This window comes from Strix uralensis, chromosome 2 (genome assembly GCF_047716275.1).
Source record: "Strix uralensis isolate ZFMK-TIS-50842 chromosome 2, bStrUra1, whole genome shotgun sequence".
Classification (NCBI taxonomy): domain Eukaryota; kingdom Metazoa; phylum Chordata; class Aves; order Strigiformes; family Strigidae; genus Strix; species Strix uralensis.
Window position 1 is genome coordinate 37,006,169 of NC_133973.1, and position 13,210 is coordinate 37,019,378.

The 13,210-nt window shown below is 38.7% G+C and overlaps 1 protein-coding gene across 2 annotated transcripts in view; it reads right to left on the bottom strand.

Moving 5' to 3' along the window:
• Window positions 1-13,210, bottom strand: part of DSCAM (DS cell adhesion molecule) — a 476,473-nt gene that overhangs the window by 40,847 nt on the left and 422,416 nt on the right. For both annotated transcript variants that reach the window (XR_012627493.1, XM_074858375.1), the window contains exons 26-27: window positions 11,863-12,153; window positions 6,373-6,549 (exon numbers count right to left, since the gene is read on the bottom strand). Coding sequence is in view for 1 of the 2 variants with exons in the window: in XM_074858375.1 (XP_074714476.1) it covers window positions 6,373-6,549; window positions 11,863-12,153 (468 nt within the window). In the remaining variant the exon portion in view is untranslated. The remainder of the gene's footprint in view (window positions 1-6,372; window positions 6,550-11,862; window positions 12,154-13,210) is intronic.

Genomic DNA, 13,210 nt, shown 5'->3' on the forward strand with positions numbered 1-13,210 from the left:
ACCACCATCTTAATGTATCGCTCCAGCTACATTTGTATTGTTTTTTAAAAGGAATGGACAAAAAGCCTTCCATTCACTTTTCTACATTCTCTTTCTCTGTTACTGTGACAGCTTGCCTGTCTTAAGCTTTATTCCTCACCTACTACTGGAGAAGCTGAAAATCAGTGCTTCCTCTAGGTCTGTTTGCTCTACTCCTTTATTTTTAACCTTCCCCTATCCCTTTTCAGCACAAAGCATGGCAGACTCCTGGTGGAGGGAAGGACTCTTCATCTGAGATGCCCCGTCTAATCCAAACAGTGCTCCATTTAGGCACTCAGATTTTCAATTTTTCACTTTGTTTGAGATTGCCCTTTGCTGTTAAGACTCTTATAAGTGGTACTACATAGTAGATGACAATGTCTTTATCATCAGTCATAAACCACACTACCACTGCTGCTGCTCCCAAATGACATCAGAGATAGTTTTGCTACTGACTTCTAAGGACCCAGGAAGGGATCCAGTTCTTCTGAAGAATACAAAAATGAAAAAGAAAGCAGCTCTGGTTCCAAGTCATGTTTTTTTTAGCAAACTTTATGATGCTTCTTGTCATTCTAGCAGCACTAGGATCATGAAGAAACTATGCACACACTCTCCCTCTGGTGCACATAATAAATGTGATTTCATATGCAAATATTGTTTTCACTCAGCTAGCAGCTTTTGTGAAGCAATTGTTGCCTCCTTAAGAGAAGGTTATGGATACATGTGCAAGTAATTCAGAACTCAAGAAAAGCTGAAGGGACAAAGTTGAAGGTTGCTTGGCCCAATGTCATTCACTTAGCTTTTTAGATTTTTTTACCATGATTAAATGACAAACAATCTCCCTCACATATTCTCAGGTGCTGCACAGCACATAGATGTGTTCCATGCTGCATCTAGAAAAAAATGTTACATTTTCACAATTAAATGTATGTGGCATATATGCAAATGCTGATTAACATATATGCATTCTTGGTCAAAGAGAAGCAAAGGAGATTGTGCACTTTCAATCAAAAATAACATGAGGCATCATGCAAGATCACCTTATGTGTCAAAAGCTGAACAAGGAAGTACGACAGAAAAAAAAGTAACTCAGCAGGGTTTAAATGTACTAATTATTCAAGCAGATTGTTACAATGGTCAGCAGTGTTACTGTAGTTAATGATGGCTGTACTGGGCACACAGGCTAGTGGACCAAAACAAACGTCCCAAGAAGATAAGGGATCTTATGTATCTGGCAAAGCAAAATCCAAAAGCCTAAAAGCAACTGATTATGATAATAGCGTGTCCAAAACATCAGCTACAGGAGAAATGCTAGTTTCACAAACAAATAAGTATAGACTACAAATTGTAACGTATATTTCCTGCATTACACTTTTGATCAGCAAATTGAAAATACTTCATAAAATGAGTCAGTATCGCTGACAGTGTCCTATCTCCCAGTTTTCAGGTGGGGAAAACAGGGCTTGGGGAGTCCATGAATGACAGAGTGAAGGGAGTGATCTCCCACTCCAGCCAAGCATCACCCCATGCCTTAGTGAAAAAGACAAACTGCTCCTCACCGTGGGTTTGACACATGGCTGCGCCGACAGGCATTGACCCAGAGACAGCCCTCACTTCCATTTGCTGGGGCAGCCACCTTTAAAAATCTTAACACATTTGTCTTGCCCTCTGGGAAATCAGGGGCCATGATACAGTTTTAAATTGCCTGCTGTCACTTCTGAATTATCATGCCACACTGATACTTTCTGCTTGGATTAAGGTGAGTTTGGATTTAGAAATAGGGAAAACTATTACGGTAGTAGTGGAGCTAGGTTAATAGTAAGGAGAAAGAGAAAAAGTCATCAGGTTTCTCTGTTATAATATATGCTGACCTACTGAATGGCTGCATGAACTCTAGCAGTCAATTGACCTTCTTGTGACCTGATCTGTGGAACTACTAAACTGGGCAAAAATCAGGGCTTTTCTGAAAACCACGCTTTCTTTCTAAACAGAGTACTCCTAGAGAAATAAATCATATTGAAAGTGACACAGGAGAAAGGCAAAGGTTTACCTGTCCCTACATGCTAAAACAAGGAGTGAAAGGATTCAGGATGGCAGGACTGCTCTTCTTACGGTACATTTGCCCCGCAGAAACTGGACCACAAGCCCATTTTTCAAAACCACAGATATAAATGTTTGCATGCAGAATGTACTGCAAATAAATCTGCAATTCCCACTTCTCTTTGTCAAGCGAGTTCAAAGAAAACACATCTCCTGGAGCCACAAAAGCAAGAATTACATCTGTAACTTGTATAAATTCTTTTAGAAGGTCCCACTGTGGAAACTATTACTTCTGATGTAGACTAGAGTAATGTTGATGGTAGAATCATAATTTCGGAAAAATGAGTCCTATGCCTCAAAGAAACCCCACCAGGTGATACAGATCAAGTGACAATGACAGGATTTCAATTTCAAAACTGATTCAGATGAAAGTTGAACACAACAACTACTAGAGCAAAACATTTTTTTTTAGTTAGGAGATCAGAAAAACTTGCACACAAGATTTTTTTAGAGAACTTTCTAAGGAGTTCTCTGCAAGAGCAGTACTGATTGTTAGTAAGAATTTTAGAACATGAAGTAACCTCCAGAAGAGCAGAAAATGACTAACACAGGATCAGTCTTCAAAAAGAATGAACAAAGAAAACCCGAATTACTTAAGTCCTATCAATCTGATCTTGGCAATGAGCAAAATGATGAAAAATATGGAATGAAGCTTGATGAAATGAAATGAAATAAAGGAGATGGAATAACTGAGGCTGAGCAATATAGACTTGTCAATCAGCCATGTCAAACAAAGTTGATTTTTTAAAAATGAGATTAAAATTCACTGAGAATTGATGACATTGAAAAAACTCTCACTGAGATACGATTAAATAACAGTAAAATATTATATCTATATTTCTCTAGAGCAAAGTTTTGGTATATCAAAATATTTTGATAACAAAGTAGCATGATACAAAAAATTAACACAGCAGCCATTTCACATGGGTTTCAACATATTCGAAATACAATTTTAAGCAGACAATCATTGTTTAGTATTTATTTTCATCATGTACCATGGGACATCACTTTTGGTACTTTTATCAGTCTCTGTAGTAAATTAAATAATATCTGTAAAAGTTTGTAAATGACACAAGAATTAGGTAGCTAAAATATAGTGAAAATGGCAGGTAACTAAGGCATAACAATCTGGATCATCAGGTAGGCTGGCCACAAGTTAGTAATGTATCTGTATTAGTATAAGGTCGTATATCAAGAACACAAGCCATAACTATACAATGGAGAATGTTTCCTGTTGTACTGTAATCAGAGAATTGTCAGATGATCTCAGTGGATAAGATGTTAAATGCAAACTCTTAAAATAATGCTCTACCCAAAAAGGTGATCCTTGCAGATATAGACAGAAGACCATAAAGGGAAAGAAGAAAGGCTGTTACCTCTCTGATGCTGATATGTCTGTTGCTGGAATACTACGTTAATTTCTAGCATACACAGATGAGGAAAGCTACCTAAAGATTGCAAAGGGACCAGTTAAAAGCCTTGAAATTAATAAATGATGGGAAAACTACAGAGAAAAATTAAAGATTCATCTGTTTCATTTACCAATGAAAACATTAAGAAATTACTTGGTTACCACCATGTTAAAGGAATATCCTTAGAGACTGAAAATATGATGCAAAAAAGAACTTCAGTCCCTGTACAGCAGGCAGAAGTATAACAGGACCAGATGGCTAGGATGTCAAGCTGTAGCTCAAATTCAGATAAGAAGTGAAACACAAATTTTACAGAAATGGTAGTTAAATCCTGATGATTTTTATCAAAAATACTGATGAATTCTTTGTCACTGCCTATGTTTAAGTGAATCTCAGATATTTTTCTAAATTCCTGTGTTCTGAGAGGAAATAATTCAGACAAATCTTATGTTATGCAAAAGCCATACTAGCTAGTGATCATCAGCCTTCCTTAAGGGACTCAAGAATTTATGAATACTTGTAAATTATCCATGAAAAACTAATGTGCACAGCCATCATTTCCTGGAGTCAAGGAGCTCAAAATATCCTGCTCATTACTGGATGGAATTCCACAGTATTTCTGAGAAGATAACACTTTCTTCACCCTTACCCCACCACTTTTTTAATGAAAAAACTGCACAGAGGTAAATGACTGAAAATGTTTTGAATGAGAAAGTTATACCAGTGTATTGGGTTTGTGTGTGGTGGGGTTTTGGCAGAAAGGGAGGGGGTTACAGGGGTGGCTCCTGTAAGAAGCTTCTCAAAGCTCCCTGGCTCCAAGCCAAACCCATCTCTGGCCAAGGCCAAGCCAATTAGCAACGATGGCTGCGTCTCTGCGATAACGTATTTAAAGAAAGGGAACCTGCAGCACAGGAAGATGAGTGAGGTAAATACCTATGCAAACACTGAGGCCAGTTGAAGAAAGGAGGAGGGGAAGAGGTGTGCTCAGCCCATGGGGAGAGGGCAGGCTGTCCCCTGCAGCCCTTGGAGGTCACCAGTGGAACAGATGCCCACCTGCAGCCCATGAAGGACCCCACGCCGGAGCAGGTTCCAAAAGAAGGCTGGGACTGTGAGGGAAGCTCATGCTGAAGCAGTCAGTTACTGGAAGGACTGCAGAGGAACCCACGCTGGAGCAGCTTGGGAAGAGCTGCAGCCCTGTGGGAAGGACTCATGTTGGAGAAGTTCATGGAGGACTGGCTCCCATGAGAGGGACCCCACGGTGGAGCAGGGGAAGAGTGTGAGGAGTCCTCCCCCTGAGGAGGAAGGAGCGGCAGAAACAATGTGTGATGAACTGATTGCAACCCCCATCCCCTGCCCGCCCTGTGCTGCTGGAGGGCGAAAGGAGGTAGAGAAATCAGGAGTAAAGCTGAGCCTGGAAAGAAGGGAGGGGTGGGTGGAAGGTGTTTTTAAGATGTGGTTGTTTTCTCACAGACCTACTCTGTTTGATTGGTAAAATACTGGTGGTCATCAAATTAAATTGATGTTCTTTTTTCTGAAATTGAGTCTGTCTTTAGCCCATGACCATAATTGGTGAGTCATCCCTCCTTGTTCTTGTCTCAATCCCTGAGTCTTTTGTTGTATTTTCTCTTACCCATCCCACTGGGGAAGAGGAGTGAGTGAGTGGCAGCATGGTGCTTAGTTGTCCTTTGGGCTTAAACCGTGACAACAAGCTAAAGCATCCAGATGCCCTGATTTCCAGAGCTCTGTATGAACTATAAGACCAGTTGCCCTCTCTGATCTATGAATTTCCCCATGCCTAAGAGCCCTGTGTTTCTGTCTTGTTTTGCAAAAACACCCAAAATATTTTTACAAAAGACAAAATGGGACCCAAATGAGTGAGAAGAAGAGATGACAAGGTGAGATAGAATACACAGGATTGGGCCTGGTTTTAATATATCCCATGATCATATTTTGGTTAAAATACAAATAACTAAACAATTTGGTGGCTCTTGGAACTGATTAGACTTATTTTTGCAGATGATAAATTGCTTTACTATTTACTCAGTGTGTGATTTGAAAAGCTTTTTCCCAAATACCTTCAGTGTAAGGTCTGTTGTAGTGTGCTAGTGGAAAACCTACAGGGCCAAGTTCAGATGTTGCAGACTACAAGGGTCAGAAACCTGGCTCTGTCTCAGCCAGGGGTCTTTACTAGAAGACTGATAAATTTGAATGAGTTCACTGATCTAGAATTTACTCACATAGCAAACACCTGAATTTGAATAAGGATTAGAGAAAACTACAGATTAGAGACAATGAAAGGTCAGTGAACAATGAAGCAGTGTTGTAGTAGCTCTGTTATAACACATCATAGCGAAAAAGATGTGGTAACAAATCTGAAACTATTTGCTTGTGTTTTCTAGCCTACTAACATGTGGCTACTTTAATTTTATAATTTGGGAATCATGGTTTGCATCTGCTGGAAAACTGACGTCCCCCCATCTTCAGAACATCTGATTTTACCCTTCAGAAAAAAATACGATTTTAGGTTATCAAGATCATTCACAAGGGAAATTAACAACAAAAAAAAGGAGGACAAACACCAACACATGAGAATTATTTCCCTTTCCCTCATGCAAAATAATAACAATGGATACATGAGTCATTTTTTAGAAACTTACTACCAAATGAAAAGAAGGAAATTCTGTAAAAAAACACATATACTTTGTTGACTCACTCTGTTACGTATCGTAGGAAAATTATACCAACTGGGGACTGAACAGTTTGGTTATGTGCAGCCCCACTTATACTTTCATGTTCAGGGAGTATACATATGTAGAAATAAGTGCCACAGCTCTCATCTTACCTCGCAGCCTCTTCAGTCTCTGCTCCCTCCTCCTCCTCCGCACGATCAGCAGCATCACAAAAAGCAGCAAGACCCCAACCAAGATACAGGAAATGGTCACCAGCATCTTTAGCCCTTCGTTGGTTGCCAGCCCTTCCTCACTTTGGACAACTGATTTAATGAGTGGAGGGATTGTACCTGGAAACAGTGTCATGATATTAGATGCCTATTAATGAAGACATAAGATTGAGTTCTCAGGGAATATGTCATGTTATATGCTTCAGCTGCATGCAGAACATTAAGAAGGATTTGTCATGTTCAGGGTGGATGCTGTGCTTGCATGTGTAATGGCCATGCATACTGGTAACAAGGTACTGACAGCAGAGACTCATAGATTGTCAGAAATCAAGAATAAATGCATTCATTGATGAAAGAAAACCATGCCCATTATACAGTCAAATTCTACAATTTTAAGTCATATTAAATCATTACAAAACTGTAAGCGATCTAAGAATTACTACCTAAGTATATTCCTCCTTGCTATGAGAAAATAGCACTGCTGTGACATATTCATACTTTCTGCTGGGCTTTTCTTTGTAAGGAACATATTTAACAAAGTTCATTTCGTGCTACATGTATCAGATGAATCCTTTTCACAGAAACATTCTTGTATCACGTCTTAGGGGTGCAGCAGTGATATTGATCTGAAGTTCAGATAGTCAACCTGATCCTAATTTGCTAAAGAGTGTCAGACATTATACTCATCAGTAAAACAGGAGAGTAACACTGGATAGAAACAATCAAATTTTGAGAGAAAAATGATGGAAATGAATCTACAAACTACTGGCATCTGCAGGCAGCTCACTTTTTCATTTTGGGACATATCTGCATTTTGAATATACCTGGATTCCTGGTGATATATAGTACTTGAACTTTTAAATTCTTTTTTTTTCTTTACTTCTAAAGGACGTGAGAAGAATGCAGCACTTTCTTTGGAAGGCTGTTTAGTCATGGAAGACTTCTCACTCATTTCCTGATTACTATTAAACTGCTGAATGCAACCACAAATGAGGCTATAAAATGTGGATTTGTTTGAAATGGGTAGAAACACGCAAGTATTGTGAACTGTGATGACTTCTGATGGAAGCTATTCAATTTAACCAGCTACTGAAACATAAAAGTGACTACTTACTTTCTAAAAGGATAGGAGGGTGAGATAGAGAAACAGGCACATCCTTTTCTACATTTTAATTGCTGCATTGAGTGATATAGTTGTATCTCATTATGCACCATACAGTATCAGAAAAAAAATTGTGATATGATGCAGTACAATGTGAGTGCCATAACCACAGTGAAAATGTAGAATTCTAAGTCATGTTTTTTCAAAAGAGCTATTTGAGTTTCATATAATGAGAAGAGTAGTTCCCTACAGGGATGAAGATAAACAGAGAAGCTACAACGATCCAAACCTATCTCAGGAACTTTGGAAAATTTATTGTCTTACAATTGCATTTTGAATATTTTTCTACTGTTCCATTGCAGTTCTTCCCCTTAATTTTCCTTCCTTTTCTAATTTTCCATTTCTTGGAATAAACACACAGCAGGATTGTTTCATCTTGTCTTAACTGAGATGTAGTTTTTGGACTACTCTAAAGGCAAAGAAAATGATTAGATGAAGAAATGGAAAGAATTTCAAGCTCCTGAAGATAATACTAATAACTGTCTCTAAATCCTCCTAAACCCTCCTGAATACTAAGGGGCCAAATTTCACTCTGAATTAAAGTCACCCAGACCATTGGCTAAAGACTCTTGGGTTCAAGATTACCTAAAATGATGTCTTGCTCTCTTTAATACTTGGATGAAAATCCAATTAAGAGTGGCCTTAATTTCAATTAAACCTTAAGTGTTCAGGTAAGTGATGATCATTTTCCATATCTCTTCCAAATAAAGTGTAAACCTCATAACGTTATATACAGGCAGTACAAGCTTAATTAAAAAAAACACACTGCAAGTTTATATATCCTTCACATTATCCATTTGTGGATATTCAGCAATTGTACTATAAATTACCAAAAAATAACCTGCTATCCATTGAGAAAACATTTCAACATTTGCTGTCATTCTAGGTGTTGGGTAGGAGTGGAATAGTCAAAGCTTTTCTCAGAACAAAGTCCTGGACAAATTGGGAGGGGTTTTTTTGATTCCAGGTCAATTCACTATCGCCCTTTGTTAGCCTGCTTACTGGTGCTTCTTAGGTGTTGTAATTTGAATGTCTCTGACCTCATTTTCTCCTATGTTGCAGACCTTCCAGCATCTCCCATTGCACCTTGTGACTTTAGGACTACCAAGTGTTTTCCTGTGTCCTAACTGTTCTTCACGGTAGGAAGTCCCCTGGTGGGCTAGAATCAATTAGCATAGTTTAGAGCAGCTACCAAGATGATCTGATTTAATGTCAGGGCTACTGAGCAGCTGATCTCTGAGTCGGGAGGCTCCTTTGCAGTGCTACACACTACAGCTGCACATTGCTAAAAATATCTTCTTAAGTATTGAGTGCAAATGTTCTGAAAAACAAGGGGCAGGAAGGTCATAAAATCTGTAAGCTGCAAATGGTTAGCTGAAATATCTATGAACTGAAAGCAAAAAGTCACAGGTAGATCTGTCATTAACCTTTTGACCTAATTCACCATGAAGAGATTTAAAGTAAAGGATACTTAGCCATGGTATTTCTCAGGAGCTCTATCACAGATAACAATCAGGTACTGCAGTCCAAACAAAATGACTGAAAGACTCAAGGATTTCTACAAAGTTTACAAAGGCTTTATCTTAAGACTGCTAAAGCTCCTAAGCTTGTTCTTAGCATTTGGTATCCTAGAACTTTCATACACATATTATCTAATCTTCAAAGCACTATCCTTGTATCTATTTTATCCTAAGGGCAGCTGTGACCCCTAGAAGCTGGAAGGGACTAATCTCACATCACAAGACAAATCAATGGTAGAGGTAGGGTTAGCACTCAAAAGTTGAGCTGGCCAAGAAGTTTCCACTGTCATGCTTTCTGCAAATGAAAAAGTCATTCTTTATGAAAGCAAAAATTTCTGCATGAAGTACTGATAGAAAATGTTGATTTCTAATCAGACTATTTTCCAACTCTGAAGCACCTTAAACTTACGCAGATTACCAAGGAACAAATGAATGGGGAGCTGGGACTCTGTAGGAACAACTTTTGCTTTAGAAGCACTGAAATAGTTCTTCTATGAAGATTCTCTTATGTGGAAATAAACTATCTTAATTTTCAATAATTTTCAGTAATGATGATAATAATATCAATAACTTTATCATTTTAGTTCTGCAACAAATGTAACAAATTCAGAAAATTTGAAAACTGAAATTTGCTTTTCTATCTATGTTTTCCTCTCTTGACCTTGCAGTCAGTATTTCAGGTCATGCTGCCTCTCTAAGGCACAATATAGTCCTGGCAAAGCATGCTTGACAAACAAAACCATCAATGCCATAAATGAGAAATTTTCTAGCTGACCATAAGCAGTGGCCCAGGAAATTTAATGCTACAAATATTTTTATTGTTTCATTTTCTCACTTTTAAAGATGCCATACAGCAACACATAAAATCAAATGGTGTGCAGGTCACAGTATGTGAAACCAAGGTAAGTATCATCACCCAACCAAAAAGCAGAGTCTGAAAATATTTAAAATCAGTTCATTGTAAGAATACATTTGATTTCACTGCTATCAGTGGGAATTTAAGGCTCTGGACCTCCATATTCATATAATCTCATTTTAAGGTAGGGCTTAAGACTGTTTGCCCTGGTCATATATATGTAACAGTAACTGTGGATGTATAAAAATGACCACTGAAAGTTGGATGTTGCCTGTAGGAAGATACTGGAAAGAAAAGAGGATAGGCTAAGTAAAGTGGCAAGAAATGAACTCACAACACTTGAAACAGTTATTATTGACAGCATTTATACTGCTCAGTAAAACAGGTCCCTAAGTATACCTGGCAACACCTGGCAGCATTTGTATAACTACTTGGAGCTTGGTTTCCTGTAGGCCTCTAAAGTGCTGAGATAAAATCTTTCACTTAATTTTTTCAACTGTCGGAAATAACTCGAGAACTGTGTGGCATCTTACCAAAATGCTATTTTCTCAGAAAAACGTGAGGGGATGTGCTATTTGCAAAAGGGTGAGTCACGAGGGCACGTGTTGTTAATTATCTGCAAGAACTGATGAGTACCTAGCACAAAGACTGGGATAGCATTAGAGGATGTGTAAGATGCTGAAGTTTAAACCCTGCCCGATCGATATCCCACACTTCTGGCTGGGAATGGTCCCTGTTTGTTGCTCTTCCCTGAGCCATTGTCCTGGAGAGTTTCCCTGTGTATTGTCCTGGAGACTGCTGGTTCGTGTGGGACAAAACTGTGGCAGGGAGATGTGTTACCAACACAGAGTTATGAATGATTAGCAATTTGGTGCTGTTGCTGGACAATTATTGGTTCTTGTTTGAACTTGCTCATTAGTCCTGTTTAATTTAACAGTAGAGATGTCGCCAAGTGGTTGCACACTACAGCACAATATCCCTGGCAACACAACAATATTTTACACTGGATGTCTCCAGAAAAGCTCTGGCAATTCACACTAGAGCAATTCAAGAGATTGCCATCTGGAGCCATCTGTACTGCCTTTTTGCCAGAAATACAGCCATTTCCCACTATAGAGCCAGCAGAAGCACACATGTGCCACCATCACTTTCAATAAGCATGCCAGGATATGAACTGGAGTGACTGACAAATTGGCATGTTTGCTCTTGCCCTCTTCTTCTTGCTTTTGCAGGGTGGTCAGTAACCCCTGGCAGAAGGGCAGGATGCAACAATTCCTTCATCCCCTGTGCCCTGCTGCTGGGCATGACAGAGCCATCTGTCACAGCCATTAGTTTCACTCTCCCCTGTCTGTAAATAGGGATAATAGCACTGTCATTGCTTTGCCCTTGGAGGATGTTGTCCAGAGGCTTTCCTGGAAGACAAGCTACTTAGCTGCTCTGTTGTGTCACATAATGTGTTTTGAGCTGTGTCACAAGGACATTGCATGGAATAGCAACGAGGCCAGTCACTGCTGCGAATGGCTGTGGGAACCAATTTTATGTGAGACAAAAATTTCATGGAAGAGGTGCATGAAATACTAGTAAGTGCTTCTGTGACCACTGTAACTAATGACACCTAGTGTCCTATGTTTACGTGTCTTATGGTTGATCGACTTGGTGCTTCAGATTTTCCTCAGTGAGGACAAATAAACAATTCCTCTTTTCTGCCTCGTAGCCTACTGTCATGAAATCAGGAGGCGTTTTACGTCTTTGAGACTTACCCCCCCAGTCAGATTGGCTAGCAGATTTAAAAAGGGGTTTATGAGTGAACAAAAGAAAGACAAGCAAAAAAACTTCACATGAAAAACTAGAGTAAAAACAGTATCTCAGACGTGTAAATAAAAAGATATACTTACTGCCATCATAATTGAGTGTTGCAAATTTGGCTTGTTTCTCTGCACAGCCAGCACTGTTGCACACTCTCATTTGCAGTTCATACCAGGTTGCCTCCTGGAGGTCATACAGTATGTAGGACTTCGACAGGGATGTCCGCTGAGCAGTTGTCCAGACTGTTGTCCCAAATGGCCGGTACTCCAGGGTGAAGGAAGTGATGGGGCAGCCACCGTCATTCCAGCCTATCAGGTTCAGCCTCACTCTTGTGGTGTTGATACTAGCAAAGAGCTCTTGTTCCTTTGAAAACTGTGGCTCTAGAAGCAATGATGTATTTTAGTAACCATATATTCAACTTCTTTTCCCCCCTCCTTCTTAAATGTTTTTTCACACTTTATGCCAGACTCACAAACCTAGATTGTCAAATCCATATGTGAAAAAAAAATCCATACATTTCTGCACGGACCTGACTTGACAGTTTGCATGGACTGGCATGACTCAACTTGTAAATCTAGCGCAGACGCTTCATATCAGTGAATGTCCCTGCTCACTGCCATACAAAAAAGAAAGGGTTCGGAACACCGTGTAGAAATACTATAGGAGAGAAATACACTTGAAGATTGTCCGTGGGTACTCTAGTCTTCTTTTGAAGTGGAATTGAACACTTTTTTTTTGAGAGTACAGAGGCTTTCATTTGCGTAAAATGACAGTTTTGACGAACTTGCAAGTAACAATCAAAATTTTTAAAATATTAATATGTTGACATTGCATTATATATTTGAAAATAATATATACTTTGAATTTTTTATTTCTGAGTTAAGATGTTTCCATTCAGAAAGGGGTTGACATTTCTATTTACTTGTCCTGCTTTGAGATCAACTGTTGGTTTTTGTTGATATATACATTAAAGTTTTTTTGACAGTTTTACGTAATACAGCAGTAATGACAGTAAAAATGGTACTTTAGAATTGAAATAATGACAGTACGTGGACAAGACAGGTCATCAGCAAATGTTATATATATATTAAATACTACTGTACTGTACTTTAAATTATTATTGCTAATTGCTTAGCAGAAACAGTATTTTTACTATTGGAAGGTACACCTAATGTGATGAAAATTATCTACAATGTGCTATTTTATTCTATATAATAAAGCATAACTTATCCATATAACTTTGTTAATAGCTTTGGATAGAGATGCTGCTGGACCTCTCACATGAGAATGATCTCAGCCTTCTAAATCACACAGTACCTGGTTCAGTCTGCAAATGTAACACAGGTAGTTTCCAGGCATATATATATATATATATATATATATATATCAAGTCCCAGAGAATCTCAAAGAGCTGGGAGATCTGCTTTCTCATTAACC